General features: G+C 35.3%; 1 protein-coding gene across 2 annotated transcripts in view; it reads right to left on the bottom strand.

The window, feature by feature from the left end:
- Positions 1 to 20,207, bottom strand: part of TAFA5 (TAFA chemokine like family member 5) — a 400,155-nt gene that overhangs the window by 163,795 nt on the left and 216,153 nt on the right. For both annotated transcript variants that reach the window (XR_007780561.1, XM_050987434.1), the window contains exon 2: positions 11,750 to 11,899. Coding sequence is in view for 1 of the 2 variants with exons in the window: in XM_050987434.1 (XP_050843391.1) it covers positions 11,750 to 11,899 (150 nt within the window). In the remaining variant the exon portion in view is untranslated. The remainder of the gene's footprint in view (positions 1 to 11,749; positions 11,900 to 20,207) is intronic.

Here is a 20,207-nt window from a genome sequence, read left to right as displayed (position 1 = left end):
AACAAGTGCAGATAATGCCATTCATATCACTGGTAAAGGAAGACAACACTAACTCAGCACTTTTTAGTGTAGGATGGTGAAATCACAAAAATTAAAGTGTGATATGAATTCAAATGAACAGAGGTCAGGTACTTAAAATATTCATACAGACCAAGACTTCCAGTTCTGACATTGACAAATGCAAAATTGCAAAACCCAGTTCATTAGCATACCATCTCTTCAGGAAATCTGGTACCAAAATCCAGCAGTATTTTCTAAGAGTGAAGACCTACCAAGCTTTTTTAAACCCAAATGTCTTCCTACCCCAAGACTGTAAGGCTGTTTATTTGCCTGCAGCCCACCACTTCAACAAGGAGCTTCTAACATTCACATTGAAGTTACTAAGCAGGCTGCCTGCAGTTGAAAATAAAAATTCAGATAGAATCTATACAAAAATACAGATTCAGAGAGACAGACATCTGTGGGAGTTCCTGAACCTCTCTAAGATGAAATGCACAGAGAAAACCTTGATATTATTAGCTAAAACATGATACGCTCCTGATCCAGTTTAACAAATTCAGATCACAATAAAATTGGGTTCCATCCAGGCACTTTGTGGATAGCATGATTTGTCTTCTGAAGGAAGATTAAACTTCACCTGGGAATAAGATGCTGATGCTTTTCAGACAGGCAATTGGCCCTTCTATAGGGATCCCATCAGGTAGCACCCCACATAAACACATAGTAAGGCAGCAGGGGGATGTGTCAGTGTACATGACCAGAATTTGGGTCATTTTTCTTTTGGGCAGGGCTATGCTGGCACCTACACTCAGAGCTGCAGCCTTCTTTTCAAAGGCTGGCATTTCCCTTGGCTTTATACTTATGTATAGTGATTAGACTTCCAAAACTTACATCAAAATTCTGACTTAAAGCTGTTAAAGCAAGAGTGTCAATACTGTGTCTGGGGTAACTACTTACTTTTGAAAAGCTGCTGAGAATTCGTCAATATTCTTAGCAAGCCCTCAAAGTTTTATGCTTAACAAAATTAAAAATTCAGTAATGTATTCAAAGCTGAAGCCTGAAATTTAAAATATGCTTGCTGCTTTGTGCAGAAGATGTCTATCCTACCAAAGAAAGCCTTTTCTTGAATTATTTTAATCTGTATTACATGTACCCTGGACAGTAAACTTAAAAATACAACAAAAAAATAAAATTAAAAAAAAATTATTATCAAGGTCAGGAGGACTGAGCCTTTCAATTTTGTAAACTGTTACATGATATAATTGGAGAGAAAACAGGTGATTATTTCCATTGGTTATTTTTATTGTAATGCTGCTGCTGGTTAGTGCACCAAAAGATTCCAACAAAAACTGAATAAAAAAATTCATAGGCCTTTCCTTCCTTAAAAAAATCAAACTCCAAATCAGTTCTATTCATTATCTGAAACACTTTTTTTTTTTTTTTCTATCCCAAATAAGAATTTATTTCTCCTTTGTAAATCACAGTCTAGCCTGATCATCCTTCCTATTCAATTAGGGCTGAACCTTGCCCTCTCAAAAGGGATGAATATGGGTGGAAGTTCTCTGTGTATGCCCTTCTCAGAAGGATGCTAGATGAACCCCTGAAACTCTCAAAAGACATGCTCTGAAACAAGTGGATGGAAATTCTACTTTTCCACTTCCACCTCATCTGAGAGTACAAAGAAGCTGTGAGGGCTTTCCTCCTTACCCTACTCCCTAATTAACAGAAAGAAGCAGCTACATGTCCTTATTGCCTTGTATCAATCACCAATGAGGTCTATCCTTGGGCTGTAAGAGATTTGAGTCTAGGATTGTGTGAGACTGGCTTATGAAGTACCTTGCAAGTCTGTGACACGGTAAAATAACACAGCAGCAAAACATAAGCAAAACAAGTTAGAGAAATAAAGAATCAAGACATATTAAAGTTTAGTTCTGATATGAAAATGCCAGTGTTTATGACACAAATATTTTTTTTCCTCCAGTATGACCTCATCCCATTACTGAAGGGGAAGGGCAACTCCTTTGTATCATCATAAATATCTGGCTAATGTTCTGTGTTCAGAAAAAATATTTTCCCTGAATCAGCACTGTGCAGACTATTCTGAAAGAGATATAAAAAAATGCCTAGCATTAAATACACTGTCTCAGGTGTTGGGCATAGTAATGCTATTAATGCTGTCATTAATTTAGCAATCAATTTTAACATTTTCTAGAACTCTTCTGACACATCATATATCACCACAGATATTAAATCTAAGTTTAAAAAGTAAGTTTAAAAAAAAGTGGTTTAAAATGTCATTTCTAACCATGTTATAGCCTTTCTTGATTCACTTTTATGAACCTTTTGTTGTTGTTGTTGTTGTTGTTTATAGTTCTTTGTGCTTAATGGGATTACTGGTGGGGGGAATATTCCTTGACCATGCTACTTTCACATGGTGTCTGAAATGTCATTTAGCTATAGTTATACCTCACCCATTGATGACAGGGGTATTTACAAAGGTTCCTCTCTCTATATTCTCTTACACTCACTGGAGACAAATGTTGCCCTGGCAGAAGCCCACCTTCACACATGAATGATTTTGGAAGCTTCTCTTTTCCCACTCTTCTGGGGATAACTGGAAGGTAGGATAACAACCAGAGGGGGAAATATAAACACGTTACATTTTTCTATAAACTGCCTCTAATCAGTGAAGACAGTGGCTTTTCCAGAAGGCAATCTGAGCAGCTGATGGCCTCAAATATTTACACACATTACATTCAAGCAGAAAACCTATCTGCTAGTCATCCCATGTTTTCTTTAATGCCATGAAAGAAAAAGAGACGAGTTTTCAGAAGTGATTCCGATATTCACACTATGTGACCTCTGAAATGTCCAACACAGCCCCCCGTCTGCAGAGGGAGGTGCAGAGGAAGCTTACAGCGACCAAACTCCTGAATTTAGGAATGTCATGTTGACCTATTGCCTGAAGTTAGGTAAAGAATCAGACTGCAATCAGACTGCTGTGGTTGTTGATAGTGCCCTGCCGCATGATATCAAGCACAGAAAACTCTACCCAGCGATTCAGTGCATGCTTATGCTAATGCATAATGTGTTCTCTAGTTATTTGGTCCACTTCAATTTAAAATGTCTGTAGTAATTAGGCTTCTAGTCACTTCCTCAGAAAATGGTTTCACAATCTAACATCACATAACCTCTAACCATTTTTCTGTGCTGAAACTGCCATCAGAGCACATAGATGAAAGAGGATTAGACTACATGGGTGGCTGCAAAGGAATGTCAGGAAGTAAAGGAAACGAAGCTGTTAGCATTGATGAACTAATGCATCCCATCAAACACCAGGAGGCTGAAGGTGTTGTCTTTCAGATGAAATGTGAAAGCAAGGCAGTAAGCATTAGAGGCAATTAAAGTTCTCTCAGCACTCTTTGCACAGTATCAGTGCTAACCACTGGTTCCTGGCCACCTTCCAAATCACATAAATAATTCTGCTTTCCTAAATATTTCCCTGTCCTATAATTTAAAAAGGCAGCCATCTCTTCACTTCAAATAGTATATTGATGCCAGGTTTAGCCTCAAAGTGGGATGCTTATAAGTGAAAAGTGTTTCCAGGTCTTTGTTATAAGTACAAGAAGTATTTTATTTTCAATGACATTTTATTCGCTCTTATCCTGGCATTATTTCCCTTACCATAAATCTATACTGTGCCTGACTTGTAAGCTGTGATCACTACTCACTTGACTGCTATGAATGAACTGTTCTGTGGAAAAGACTAACATTATGCAAAATCCTAGTCTGCAGCTTTATGCTGTGTCCAGTCATTGAATCATAGAATCATTGAATATCTCAAGCTGGAAGGGGCCCATAAGGAACATCAAGTCCAATCCCTGCCCCTCTCAGGGCTAAAAATAACCAGATGACAAATTTCACTTCATCTGTCAGAGGGATCACCACCTCTAACATTAAAAAGGAAAGAACAGTAATTGTGGTGGGTGATTCCCTTCTGAGGAGAACAGAGGGCCCCATATGTCAACCAGACCCAACCCACAAGGAGGTCTGCTGCCTCCTTGGGGCTGGAGTACAGGATATTACTGAGAGCCTCCCTAGGCTGATTCAGCCCTCTGATTGAAGGATTGACCTGACCCACTGCTGATACTCCAGGCTGGCAGTGATGAGATTGAAAAGAGGAGCATCCAGGCAATTAAAAGGGATTTTAGGGCACTGCATCAAGCGGTTGATAGGGAAGGAGCACAGGTAGTGTTCTGCTCAGTCCCTTTGGTGGCAGAGAAAAATTATGAAAGGAATACGAGAGCACACATGATCAACAAGTCCCTCAAGGTTTGGTGTCATCAGCAGAATTTTGGGTTCTGTGATCATGGGGCAACTTTAACAGCACCTGGCCTGCTGGAACAGGATGGGCTCCATTTCTCTGTTAAAGGTATGAGGATTTTAGTTCATGAACTGGCAGAACTCATTAAGAAGGCTTTAAACAAGGTTTGAAGGGGGAAGTGGATGCAGCTGGGCTGTCTGGAAGCATGCCCACGGGTGGTGAGCCTGAGTTAGGGGTGAAATCAGTAGCCCAGATGAAGTGTGTGTGCACTAACGCACACAGCATGGGTGACAAACGGGAAGAGCTGGAGACCATGGAGCAGCAGCAGAGCTATGATGTAATTGCCATCACAGAAACATGGTGGGATGACTCACATCCCTGGAGCACTGCACTGGATGACAAGAAGATGAAAGGTGGAGAGGCAGAGGTGTGGCCCTTTATATTAGAGAAGATTTTGATGCCATAGGTAATAAAACGATGAAGTTGAATGCCTATGAGTAAGAAGTAAGGGGAAGTCCAACAAAGCTGGCATCCTACTGGGAGTCTGTTATTGTCCACCCAACCAGGAAGAAGAGGTGGACAACTTATTCCATAAGTAGCTGGAGAACGTTTCAGGATCACCACCCCTTGTTCTTGTAGATGACTTTAACCTTCCAGATATCTGCTGGGAACTTAATATAGCGGAAAAGAGGCAGTCCAAGACTTTCTTAGAGTGTGTGGAGGACAGCTTTTTGTCACAGCTGGTGAGTGAGTCCACTAGGGGAGGGGCTATGTTAGATCTGTTGGTTGCAAATAGAAAAGGACTGGAATGGTCTGCCTGGGGAGGTTGTGGAGTCACCATCCCTGGATGTGTTTAAAAAAAGACTAGATATGGCACTCAATGCCACGGTTTACTTGAGGTGTTGGGCCATGAGTTGAACTCAATGATCTTGAAGGTCTCTTCCAACCTAGTGATTCTGTGACCAAGAGTATTGTCCAAATACTACTTGACCTCTGACCAGTTTGGTGCTGAGACCATTTCCCAAGGAAATCTGTTTCATTGCCCAACCACGCTCTCCGTGAAGAACCTTTTCCAAATGTCCAATCTGATTTTCCCTTGATGCTGTTTCATTCAATTTCCTTGGGTCCTAACACTAGTCACCAAAGAGATGGGATCTTCCCCTCTGCTGCCCGTCTTGATGAAGTTGTCGAATGAGATGAGGTCACCCCTCAAACTTCTCCAAGGTAAACAAACAAAGTGACCTCGGTTGCCTCTCGTTAAGTCTTGCCCTTAAGACATTTCATCATCGTTGTCACTCTCCTCTGAACACACTGCAACAGCCTGATGTCCATCTTATACTGAGGCACCCAAAACTGCCACAGTATTCAAGATGGATCCTCAGTTGTTTGAGTTTAGGTACAAAATATTTCAGAACATAGTGAAACCTTTACCTACCCTTCTTCATTAAAGTATTCCTTTAGGGTAGTTATCAACCTGTGTGCTACTTTCCTTGGCAGGGCTTTGGGTTAATTTTTCATTGCTTGCTTTTTATGTCATGTGGTTGGTTAGCCCTTTTATGCATTCTCAGTCAAGAGAGGAAACCTAACTTACCTCCCTGTTTTTCTTATAGACACATCTTTGTTGCCATTGATGGTCCAGCTATTGATATGTTCCATTTAACACTGCTCAGTTTCTGTCTTAGGGTTGAACAGCAGCATTTCTTCCCCAGGAACACTTCAATCTCTAACTGACACTTGACATTCATTATCAGAGAACAAAGGTACTCAATATGAACATGTTTACATGATTTTACTAAGTTTGTGATATTATTGAGACAAGAAATTTCACTCAACTTCTTTTGGAATGTCACATATTGTCCTTAGTTTGGAGCTGAAAGCAAAGTAACTGAAATGAAACTACCTGTGTGTTTCCAAATGAAAAGTGACCAGCAAGGTGGAAATTGTCAGGCTGCACGCATAGGAAAGGGATGCTCATGAGTAATAGAAAAAATTTTACTTTCATATCAATAACTAGGAAAATCTGTACTTCTGCTGGAATTGTCTAGAGGTAATTGAAAGAAAATAAAGTCTTGTACATGCTCTGGTGCATCTATACATAGAGATGCATTTGTGATTTCATATGTCGAAGTTAGAATGAAGAAAGGAGAAAAAAAATATTATTTCTTCAAGCCATGTCAAAAAATATGTTTGATATGCATACTAGTTTTTCTTTTGGTTTTACTTGTTTTAAAGAGACATTTCTTAAATGCAATTAACTAGAATGTATAATAATTACAGTGAAGTAAGATTTGAAATATCTGCAATAAAATAATTATAAAACAACATAAATACTGCAATAAAAATGTATTAAATACTCCTTTAGAGTATTTAATATGCTTGTTATTGCAATATTTCTGTTAAATATTGCAATACCAAGCGTATTAAATGTTATGTTGTAAAAGCAAAATTCTCATTTCTTAAAGTAATTTTATTTCTGTTTTTTTCTTTTTTCTCTTTGCTCCCTGCAATATGTCTAAAATTCTTTAGAATGATGAAGCTTTCCAGTTATTAAGCAGTTCTGTTTGAAGTGCATGACCTAGGATTCTATTAATGATCAGTTCTGACCCCTACACCTCCCTATAGAGTCCCAGAGATAAAAAGAAGAGCAGGGAATTATTGATTGAAACTAATGTGTCTTCCTTGTAGATCCTGAGTGTTCGTGTTAAACAAAATCAATCAATGCCAGCTGAAAAGCATGTTAATCATAATGTATGAACAACTTATAGACACTAACATCCTACAGAAACCAATATTGCTAGAAGGCTTGCAAAAGCAATTAAATATTACTAAACCTCTAAAAAGTAAAAACAAACAAACAAAAAAACCAATCAAACCATATTTTGATTTGTAACAAAAAGTGTCTGAACACTCTGAATTCACTTACCTGAGCTACAACTGTCCAAATTTAAGATTTTTGGATATTGGGATTAAACTCCTGACATTTCTCATAGCACTTAGTGGACTAAAAAAGTAAATGGGACTCAAATCCAGAGCATAAGAGTCTTCTAATCACAGAATTCAGGCAAGCAAATTAATTATTGCAATCCTAATTTTCTCAGGCAAATAAACAAATTCTCTCATACCATTTTTTCCACTCATCAACAATTTCTATTTTCTGAAAAAAACTGCAATTTATTTCCTTTACCTATAAATATATATTCTACATAAGTACTGGAATTATTAAACATTTAAAAGTTCTTTGCTCACTTCTCAGGATACTATCCTTGTATTCTAAGAAATGCTTTGGCATAACAAATCTTTTCATATTCATACAACTCTTGTGAAAGAACACAAATCGTGGGTGCATCTGTCCACAAACTTTTATCAAAGACTTTTCATCACTTGCTTTAAAACAAATTTAAATTAGCAAAGGTACTGAACAAAACCAAAGAATAATTGCTATCTTTCAATCTCTCACTGGTTCCAGCTTAAAAACTGATGAAGCTTAACTGACACACAGGGAAATTACACTGGTGATAAACCAGATGCTATATTGAAATAAAATATCCTATCAAACTAATGCAACTGAGGTCATTGCTATGGAATTTGATCTCAAAAATGGGACTAGGGAACACCAGTTGCAAATAAAAATAATAAAATGAAAAGTGCAGGCAAACCACTATCATAATATCACAAACCCTACATTCATGAATAAAAATTACATCATAACAAAACATACCAAATATACATTATGACTCTGTGGGTGTAGATATGAAGCAATCAACACTAAATCAAGCTTTAAATCAGGGTGAATATCAATGCCATTTTTTCAGAATACATTAGCAATCTGCCATAGTTAAAGACAAAAATACAAATCAAATCAACCTTCTCCATCGTATGGAAATATTTCAAGAAAATCTCTGTTCTTCATTTACTGCTCAGACAAGTTCTAAACACTGTATTTCCATTCCTAAGAATTCCAGTTTTATCTATCTGACATTCACTGTGTTTCCTTTCTTAGGAAAAGACCTTCAGTGATGCAGCAGTGGAAAGCAGAGTGGATTTTGATAATCATCTCAGGACTTACTATAAGAGCGATGTTGACAAGTGCAATCTCACCCAATGTTTGTAAAGTTTAAGAGCCCTTAAATTACCTCCTCCTTTTGCTGCAAGAACAGACACTTGCATTTCAAAGCTCCAGGAAATACTACACAACTGAATATATTCTAAGGTACTTCTCTCCACTGAAGATTGTAAAAATGGAAGCAAGGTACAAAGCAATACCTTTAAAGGTTGTAAAAATTACCAGCTTTGACACTGAATTCTTAAACCACTCTCTTGCTAGAAGATGCAACGAAATTGTTAGCTAATATTTTTCTCACTATTGGGTTAGCAGGTCACACTTACTATGCTTGCTTCCTTCACATATGAATTTTGTATTAAAGGTCTAAGTTCCACCTTCACTTTAGAAATAATCTCTTTAAAATCAAGACAATATAAAGAATTATAAGAAAAGAACCAAATCTTGGAGGGTTTTTTCGACAGCAAAAATGAAATGTCAAATAGCAATTATGTACTTAACATGAACTATAATATAGATGAAGAAAAAATTGCAAAAGTACATTCTATATCTTATTTAAGAAAGCTCAGGGAAGGATTTATTTGTTTGAAAAATGGGATTATTTATCATAAAAAAACCAAAACAAAACAACCCAGCAATTATGTTTAGTTGTTAAATTCCTAAATCGGAATTGTTTGACTTAATATTGGAGACAAAACCAGCTCTCTGCTACATAATTTTATGTAGCCTTCATGTCATGTTCTGAATAAAAACACTTTTGTGTTTGAAAAAATTTACTCTAGAAATGTGTATAAAAATATGGAAGAATTCAGAAAAATATGGAAGAATTCAGTGTTAATTCTTTAAACTATGAACCTGGTAAATTCCCAGATGGATACTCATCCATCAGTGGACAATTTATCTGCCAGCTTTACTTGCAAGCAGGTTAGAGACAAGATCGAATGCTTGTTTATCCTTTCCTAAAATTTTCTTGAAGTTATGTAAAAATAATTTTTTAACTTCATTCATGAAAAAACCTACAGTTCAAAGGTTTGACTTTTGCTTTCATTTTAGTCTGGAAACTTGGTATTCAGTTCTAGGTATTACTACCCTTTTTGAGCTCTGATTACAAAACATCCCCAACAGTGCTGAGGAAAATAAAGTAGCATGTCCTAGATATCTTGTAGTTGTTCTTAGCAAAGGGTTCAACATCCTAATTATAAATATTTCAGAAAATAATGAAGAACCATGTTATTATATCTTAATATGCCACAGAATCAGAGAATACCGGGTAGGAAAGGAACACCAAGGATCATCTGGTCCAACCTTTTTAGGCAAAAATGCCAATCTGGGGAAAATGGCCCAGCACCCTGTCCAGCTGAATCTTAAGTGTACAATACTGGGGAATCCCTGGGGTGATTCAAATGATGATTTTTCTCATTTTGAGAAATTACCATTTTGTGTCTAATTGGAATATCCACAGAAGAAACTTTTACCCATTATCCCTCATCTTTTCCATGTGACTCTTTGCTAGCCTTAAAAAAAAAAAAAATTATGGTATTTAGACACAAATGTTAAAGGGAAGCTTTATTTTTCAACTGATTACCTTTCCACTTATTTTTCAAACATGAAGTATTATATAAAAAACCTTCTCTGACTACATGATCTCAAACCATGGATCCTGTCATTCAGTTCTCTCTTTTCATAAAATGATGATCAAGCACATTTGAAAGCACAAGCAGAATTTGAAACAGACTTTCTTCATGAATTTCCCCCAAGAAATAAGTAAAGAAAGAAAAATATTTTCAAATATCAAAATAACTCAAGCTTCCATGTTTTAAAAACAATCTCAAAGGATAAGGTGCAGTCACGTCTTCTTAGTGACATTTACATTCCAGCTAAGTTTCATCTTAAGATACTCACAGGTGTATCAAGGCAAGGCAGAACAACAATGTGTACCAGAGAGCAATACATCTGACTTATCCTAGGGAGTTAAGATGAGATAAATTACTCTAAAAGGTCCATTTTGCTCTTTATTGGGTATAAAGAAAAACTGGAGTTGCTAGCAGCTACCTTTGGATACCCAAGTTACAGCAAATCAATCTAACCATAAAAACTGACTGACGAAAAATTATGTTTTGTTCCCATCATGTGATGCAAAATTCTTTTTTTTCTTGCTTAGAACTTTGCTGTTTTAAAATGGGAAACATATGTTGGATATTTTTATTGGTAGTAAGCATTTTTTCCAAAGTCACAACTATAAATGACACAATAAAATCATTCCTTTTTTAACCAATTATATCTTATGATCTAAGAATAAAACATGAAAGGAGAGCAACTGGATATAGTATTATATTATAAAAGAGACAGCTAAGAAACTATCTTACTGAATAGTAAAAACACTGAAAGAAAAATTCAAAAATAGAATATGCATGATGTTCTATATTTAGCTTTGTGGGTTGGCTCTGAAATCTCCTTTTGAGCTGTCTTTGATAATCACTGGTAAGACCAAATTTTGAGGCAACAGTAGGGTGTCCTCCACAATATTTTTATCTGAGGACTTAAACCAGACAGTATTAAAAGCTAATCCATATTTATTATAGTTCTATACATAAGCTTTTTTTTTATTTTGCTAATGGAGACTAGATCAAAACATATAATTCTACATTATTATTTTCAATATGTCTCCAATTTCATTTTTAATATTAATGCTTGCTAAAAGCGCTGCAAGGCATACCTCTCTTGAAGATTCTCCCACTGTTAACATAACAGAGAATTTCATTTGTCTCAAAAAATTATTTCAAAGTGAAACATTTTCATACCTCCCTGTATGAGCAGTTTTCCAGCTACATGCTACCAGTGCATCTGCAGTGAATCATACAGAATATCATTTTAAAGAGAGAAGAAATACTGGACATGTGATGTACATTCAGATACTGTATTCTAATTATAGCATCACTGCTTTCTTCAACAGTATTAAATATCACACAGGAGCAGTCACATTAGCCTCCCAGTGGCATAAGACCTTTGAGGCTTGCTTGCTGCAGTTTTTTAATGTTTTAAGGAATAAAAAGTAGAGGAAAAAAGAATGTAATTTCACTGCTGATTCTGTAATCACATGCAGAGAATATAACAGCATCATGCCCTTAAAATTCAACTGCTTATCAAGTTAAAACAGAAGTGAAATTTCCAATGAAAAAATGTAATTCTAATATCTATACTATTAGTCAGTAGTACCCTTTGGATGAATTTCAGTGCTATTGCCATTGTTAGTAGGGACAACATGAAAATTTCTTCTATTGAGATTTTATGGTTTCTTGGTTTTTTTTGGTGAGACACAACTCTTATATTGGCAGACACTGATTGAATAGATTTTTGCTTCTTACCATCAACACATGCTGGCCTTGCTCTTGTTGTACCGGCAATCTGTCCTTTTTTACATGCACAGCGGGCTGTTTGTCGGGCTATAGTCCTTCGGGGCTGACTGCTATCTCTGTCCAAAGTAACAATCTCACATGTACCTGCAGCCAGTTGACCTGGAAAAGAAACCAGCAACAGGTACCAGAGTCACTGAATGCACTACTGGAAATCTATTACAGCTAAATAGAGCCACAGCCCTAAGTCACAGCAGACACTCCACAACAAATGGGCAGCCAGCCGATGGATATAATAAAAGTGACATGACATACAATTTTTCTTTGTGGTGGACATATGAAAACCCTGCACACTGGTACTGTCAGAAAATGATTATTGTTCCACAAAAGCCAGGGAGTTGAGGCTACACAGGTTACTTTTACTTATGTTGGCTAAGTAAAGGAAGAAACTTTCATGGTAATGAAATTTAAATGGTATGCTCTTTCCATACTTTCAGAAATGAAATTATAAAGCATACAGCAAATAAAAACTTCCCCAAATTTCCATGAATACAATGAAGTCCTAACTGCTTTGTGTGTTGCTTTTGAAAGAAAAAGCCTTTCAAAGCATGTCTACGTTTGACAAACTGTCAGTCCTTTGGCCCTTGCTTCATCTAAACTGAAAGGTAATTAATTCTCTTCCTGTCTCATATTTGATGTAGCTGTTATTTTCTTTTTTTTTCTTTTACTAAATTTACTATGTAACTGTCAAATGGCTTTAATGACACCACACCCTTAGCTCAGTAATTACTTCCTTTTAATTGACTTGTCTAACATAGGTTGCTTTTCCTAAGTACTAAAGGAGTCCTCAACACTTAATTCTGAATTTGGACTATGCTATGAGAAACAAAACAAAAATTTCAAAAAATTATTTTATGAAGAACAGTAGTTTGAAGTTAATGTTATTCTTTTAAAGCAATGCATTTCCTCTGAAACAACCAATAGTAGGCTAGTAGTATACCAAAATACTGCCTTTTACAGGCAGGAAAGAAATGTTCTTGAATTTCAATGTATAGAAAGGCCAAAAAAAAATTTCCCAGCAACCCCTTTGCATTATATAAAATTTCTGGGATTTATAGTGCAGTAGTAAACATGTGTAACACCATCTGCAAATCTCAAGCTTTCCACGTTTTAGTTTTTATTAAAAAAATAAAAAAAGGAGAAAAATTCCATATTGTTTTTAGAAAAAAATGCAGTTTAAATAATATTCACAGTAAATCCTTTTATGCTGTAGAAATAAAAAGAGAAAAAAAGCAAAAATCCTAATATAACATCAAAACTAAAAAAAATAAAACCAAATCAACCTGAAATATATATGAATGGCCTTTAAGTCAAAAGGTGCAATGCTATTTTTCTATGCTCCTTTCTTTTTCTCATTCAGAATACAAGTTTACCCAGTCTATTCTTCTCAGAAGCAGTGAAAATGCTTTTTGTGTGGAACAGGAAAATATTGCAGACTGTCACCAGCATTGTGTCTCATTCACTGCTAAGGTACCTAAATTTTATGTTTCTGTGGCTCTTACACTGCAGTGAATTATAAAATGGCAAAAGTTAAGATCTCAAGGAAGGGTATGGAACAAGGTACTACAAATTCATGGAAATATATGACACATGTATGTAATAAACATTAGGCACTTATAAACACATATATTATGTTCACAATAGTGAACATCATCACCCCAATGTTTAATGGCTGCTGGCCACTAGACTCATGAGCTATGGCCAGTCCTGTGTTTCTACTCTTTTCAACCCAGTCTGTTAATAGAAACATCTTAGGATAAACATATTAATTAGAGGACTTTTACTCCATTATATGTGGCTTTTTTTCTTTGTTCATTCAAAAATACTGGATTAGATGCAAAGATTTAGCAAGAAAGATAGTGGCACATAATTTTCTAAAAAAAGACAAGGGAGATCCAGCTACACTCAAACATGTTGAACTGAAGAAATGAAAAAAAACCCAAACCATTTCCTCAGCGCTAATATATTTCATTCTGGGTTGTAGGACATATACTGTTCCTAAGGAATATAGCTGTCTTGGTAGATCATGTGAAAAAAAAGTTAATCAGAATTGTCTTTAGATCCTGATGCCTTAGGCCACAAAAAAGTGGAAGTGTAAGTAAGACATGTAAGTGTACGGGTTTCCATATTCTCAGCTATCCATGAGTCTATTTCCTTCATTAAAAGCTATGATAAATCATACAATCTAGGTGAATAATTGTATAAAATCTCATTTCAGAGGAAAGGAACCAGACTTACAGCACAGTGAAGGCAAATAATGACTATACTCAGAGAATAAAAACAATGAAGCTCTATGTCAAGATAATTTGTGAAGGCAATGAGTTTTCCAGGGACTGCAAGCAATGAGAATCAATAAGAACAGCTAATGGTATTTTCTGCTTCTGGACCTGCAGAATTTTAGCTCTGCTTTGGTTTTCAGAAATGATAATTTCTTCCAGGCATAGTGATCTAATTTTCTTTATGAATTTTGAAAACTAGGACACCTACACAAGAGTAATTGCTATACCATTTTGTCTGTTGCTTTTCTTTTTTCTATAGCAGAAGAAAATTGTAAGCTGTTGTAGAGCTACAGGAGCTCTTACATACATGACATAAATATTTCTTCCCAATTGTGTCACAAGCTGCAAAGATTGCAAGCATATTGAGCACTGCAGCAGAGAGTACATCCAGTGTTGCTTGGCTTTAGATGGCTGTAAAGCATGAAATGTATTAGTTAAGGTTATGGAAGGCCATCTCCCAAGAGATAGTCATCCTGGTGTAAAACACATCCTCTCTGTCTTTCCTTAGGCAGAGAGTAAGCCTACAGGAGTGCACTTAGATGACGTGTGCTGCATCGGTTTTTTAACAATTTAATCTAGAAATACAAGGTACAAAGTAATGGAACTAAATGAATATGCTTCTTGCAAGTACTAAATTGGAAAAATTAGGATACCTTTCATTTTCAGGGAAGTTAACACAGTGACCTCTTTCAGAGATGTTAATGAAAAAAGGCTGTTCATCGCTGAGCCTCTGAACATGCTCCACTTCACGCCTAAAGCCAGAGAAGAAATCTCAAGGCAGCAATGGTTCGAGTTTCACTGGAGCTTTTCCAGTGAGAGATTAAGAGCCACAGCACATGAACAGTCATACAGGCTCCACACTTTCATTATATTTTCTTTATGTACTTGCAACACATAAAGCAACTCACCACCCTCCAACCTAAACAAAATATTGGTGGAAAAAAAATACAAGTATCATTAAAGAATAGAGTCATACTAGCCTTGTCTAAAGGTTTTCTTCCAAGAAAATTTTGGGGTTTACCATTTAATGAACCAAACATGAAAATTATTTCGGAAGTACCATAAAACTGGAGCTTTCCAAGTTAATTAGTAGATCTTTCTTTGTTGTTGTTACTGTTATTATATAAATGTAAATATATAAAATATTTATTTTAGAATTTTAATCCAATAACTAAGACCTCACCAGCAATTTATTTGATTTTTGTGTTGTCACCATCTAATTACTAAACAGAGAAAAGTTTCAGTTCTTTAATGCTCTTTTATAGTGTAGCACTGCATTGTTAAAACGTCAGTAGATCTCTCCCCACTCTCTCCCACCACAAACACAAATGCTTCTATATGGAATTATTTCAGAAAAAGGGAAAAACACAGAATTCTGAATTAAAAATGCAACTCGAAGTAAACAAAAATTAAAAAAAAATAAAAAATCACAGCTTCTAAAAGTTTAAGTAAAATGGGACTGTGCTTTTGGCTTATATCTTGAAATTGTTTACAGTAACTGCTGTACACATCACTTTTTTGTTGTTTTTGTTATTTTTCTAAATCAAGTTTATTTATGATCAGTCCTCAGACTGTTCTTTGAGAGACTTTCATGGAAGTGTAGGAATTATGAGTATAGGTATATATATTTAGCAAATGTGCAGGAAATATCTCAAGGTAGAAAGAGCATATTTTTAAAAGATCTTCAGTGCTCGCATTCTTGAAATAAAATAATTTGGTTTTGAAAAGCTTTAAAACATAGGGCATTTTTCATGTTTACTACTAAGACTCTTCTATAATAAATGTCATTATTGAAAGAACAAATATTTTAAAAGACCTGTATTTTCTGCAATAGTTAAAAGCCCTAAATAGTAGATATATTTGTATTGCTTTGGAAGGTACTTGGGATAATATTTTAACTTTCTGTGGCTAAAAATATTTCTGGTTTTCAATAGGAAATAAAAAACCTAAATAATCCACATTAACTACAGCAATTAAGTTACAGGGGTTTTTTAAATTTATGCTTATTGTTAATCTGCAGGCTTTACCTTAAATTAATTTATAGAAATTAAATCAAATTATGAACTAATGAAATCTGTGGGTACAGTGAAAGTAAGTCTTGATCTAAATATACAGATTTTTCCAGGAGTTTAGATTTCATGCTCATCCAGAAAACCTACTTGTGATTCGTACATGCAGGCTTATATTATAGTTTCAGTGAACAATTTTTCCATGCATCACCAATTTGATGCCTAGCAACACAGGCTCTTTTAGTTCAAAATGCATTAAGTTAGATGGTATTAAAATTCTTGGCTGGATTCAGATATGCTTTTGTCAGTGAACACAATGCAGGAGTTGTTTCAAAATCAGATCATAGGAATACATTCAGTAGTTTTCTATTGCAATATTGAAGTCTTTCTGACAACAGAGCCATGCCAACTCCTGAGCAGAGCTGAGGATCAACAATTCCTACTGAAATAAAGGGGAACTGAAGTACTTAGTGTCACTCATTATCTGCAGTTTGACATTAACCTGAGTAAAAAATATTTTAAAATAATTCAATTTAAAATATAAAAACCATATGTTTAAGTGGAACTCATTTTTTTGTCATATATCCTTCCTCAAAATGTCCTAAAAGAAGATCTCTTCCACTGAACATGATCCAATTCCAGACAGTCCAATTTCTTTTACTTTTTAAACTTTAGCTCATAATGAGGGAGATTATGGCAAGGAATTGGTTTGCATCAAAGAAGCACACTCATGTTTAAGCTGCAATAGTAGAATTTGTGAAAATCCAACTAGCATTAAATAGGACAGCTTCTACAATGCTTCTGGAAAAAAAATATTTTAAATAAAGTAATAAAGTAAATAAGAGCAGAATTGGCTAAAGCAGTATGGGGAAAAGTTTTTCAAATGAATCACTACTATTTGAGAATAACTATCAAATAAGAATATTGTTTCAATTGTTAACTTATGTGATACAAAGGCATTTCAATTTTTCAATAGATTATGTTTAAGGAAATAAGCTTCCCTTTCCTCTTTTCAGAGTCAATGACATTAAAAGCATTTGTTTCCAAGATGTTTCATATATCATTTTGTACCTTATATCCATTTCATTGAAACAAATGTTGTGTCTGCTTAAGTAACAAGGTTACACAAAACAATTCTTCATGTTAGTAGAATTAGACAACCTGTTCCAAGCAGTCTTTACCAGTTTTTCTTGAGGGTTTATGATTATGTTGAAAGTAGACTACAAGACTGATGAAACCAAAAACTAATTAATTTGGATAATCCTACTCTATTGGTGTAACTCACAGGTGCCCAGTAGTGTAAAAAGCAGCACAGTTTTTCCAGAAGATTCCTTACATTTAATTCATTATAGGTCCAGAGCTATACTTATGATAGTCAACACTAGAATGTGACCTTTGTAGCTTCTCAATCTTAAAAGGAGTGAATTTGCATTTTAGTGGTATTAAAGAAGAAGATATGTCTTAAAAGGTGTGGCTTGAGTGCCCATTTTATGAAGAAAAAAAAATCACTGCAGAACTTAATTAGGTAAAATTTATGAATAATGAGAAAAATATGATTAATGCCTTCTCCTTTAAATATTTTTCAGAGTTCCACTGCAATGAAACAGTCCCCCTAGTAATTACTAATCTTACTGCAATTTTCAGAATACCACTTAGCCATCTCAAGCACATAAACAGCACAGACATTAGGAAAATAGTTTTCAGCTCCTCCGTTCTGAAATAAGCAGTAAATTTTAATTAAGATAGATCCTAGTCTTCTAAGTAGTTGCACAGGAAAGAAAATCAAGTCTGTGGAGATTCAAGAAACATTCAGGGCCCATTTTGAGATTTCATTTTTTCCCAGATAAGAGTAATGCCCTAACTTATTGCACCTGACACTGCTATTGCATGTAATTGCTTAATGTTTTGTTGTACAATTAAGAATAATTTCCCCACTTTCTGACTATTTAAAACACAAGAGAAAGAAAAATGTGAAACCCAACTCCAGTAAAAAAAACCTGCAAGACTTTTAATTCCAAATGGAATTCTCTATCAGATTTGGCACACCAAGGGGAATTCAAGACCAGAAAATAACCCAAAAAGTCAAGGATGTATAAAAAAATATGGAAACAAGTAATTTGTAGCTATGAACCTAGTTCTAACCAATTTTTCCTCCTTTATTACTTTAAAACATATTTCATACTGCAAATGTAGAAATGACAAGGTGTTTGAATCCATTTTCTTTAACTAATTTCTTCCTCTGTGTAAGTCAGTGTGAACTGCAAATCTCAGCTCCACAGAGCTGCTCCAAGGAGGACCTGCAGCTCCAAGGGGTTAGTTAATTGCTTCTGGAGGCCTCCATTGGTTACAGAAAGGAAACAACTGCAGGAATTCAGGATTGAACAAAGCTCTTCTTATTTCCATAAGCCAAGAAGTGGCTGTTATTCTATTACTTTCCTAAAAATATTAAAAGATGTTAAAAATGAAGGAAGAAAAAGAAACAAAAAGGCAATAGGAAATTAGGATGAAAAAGAAAATTAAAGAAAAAAAAAATAAAAAGAAAAAAAATCTTTCTGTTTTTTCACCAGCCTCTACATGTAAAATAAACCTAGTCTGTTTATAAAACATAATAGCCATAGGGGAAAAAATGTTATTGGAGGGGTGCTGATATTCCTCTTGAGAAAGACAGGAATAAAAAACACAGGATTGTCTAAAAAGCTACTGACATTTGTTGGAGCCAGAAGCTGTATGTCAGGAAGGAACAAGTCTGTTAGCAAAATATGTCACTGCAGGGAGCATGAAATCAGCTTGAAAGAACATGCAGATAAAGTCATATATCAGAAGTAGATATAATGTAGCTGCTCAGGTAAACAGTGTTTTTAACTTCTCAGGCTTTCCTTTGTACTATCAAACCATTATCCTGGGATTACCTGATTGCTATTCTAGAAGGATTTGAAGACTACTTACAAAGGAACAGCCTTTAAAAACTCATCATACAAGTAGCCATCCTACTTGTATCAAGATAGGCACTACAAGATTCTGAGTTCAACAGCAGGTTGGGTAAAATTGGGTAAAGGCCAGTAAGGGCCGTGCAGGAAAGAACTAACATACTGAAATTTTGTTTTATTTAACCCTGTTGATATGTCTCAGTCCTTAAACTGCAGAAACAATAACCCCAAAGTCTAATTACCATCCACCAGGAACTGAGGTATATCCTATGCAAAAAGAACTGTGTCATTATTCCGTGCCTGTAGCAGGTTTCAAAACCTGAAGGCCAAAGTAGACAGCTGAAGACAGCAGCTACCTAACACTATCCAGCCTTGTTAACATGCCATATGCTAACTCATACCTATGAGTGAATAAAAAATTCAAATTATGAAAATCTTCTGTCATTTTTGTAGGACAACTATTATCACAGTAAATACCCTACTCTCCTGTTAAGTAGGTCTAAATGATTTCTTTAAAATAAGGCTGTTTATTTTCACTACTGCCTGTAACACTACCCTTCTCTTTTCGCAAAAGACTACAACAAAAAAATCCTAAGACATTCTCTTTCTAGTAGTGGCACTGAAATGCAGTTGTTTTTTTGGTAATCTAGATGGCAGGCTTACCCTGAAGTCACTACATAGCAGACAAAATGTTCTAGTAGCTAGGACAATTATTTTGCCATCTTTTTTGTTTACGGAAAAGGTCCATAAACATTCTCCATTTAAAATAAAGTCTCTCAAGACTTGGTTATGCTGCACTTGCTGCAAACATATAGGTACAACAGCTCACACATAACCACAGGGAAATACAAACTTATCTTAGGAACACAGCAAAAGTAAACACTGGGAAAAAAAGAAAAAAAAAAAGAGTATGGTCTGAAGTAGAAAGTATCTATATCCAAGAAGGAAACAAATTTCAACAATTTTTAATGTCTTACTATACCTGAGAAGAAGCAGTCCCACTGAAAATATATGACATTAATTAGAAGTATTATGGATGAATCCAAATCAGTCTCATGCTGGGAATCTTGAGCAGACAAAGGATCCTCAAGCCCAAAGGTACAACAGACAGAATTTTCATCTCTTGTAGTGTGTCTGCAGTGATCATAAAGGAAGTTCATGGTGCATGTGTTCAACTCATCTGTATGCTAGCATG

This window comes from Serinus canaria, chromosome 1A (genome assembly GCF_022539315.1).
Source record: "Serinus canaria isolate serCan28SL12 chromosome 1A, serCan2020, whole genome shotgun sequence".
In the NCBI taxonomy this organism is placed as follows: domain Eukaryota; kingdom Metazoa; phylum Chordata; class Aves; order Passeriformes; family Fringillidae; genus Serinus; species Serinus canaria.
The sequence above is the reverse complement of the archived record's forward strand: the minus strand, read 5'-3'. Positions and strand labels throughout refer to the sequence as shown.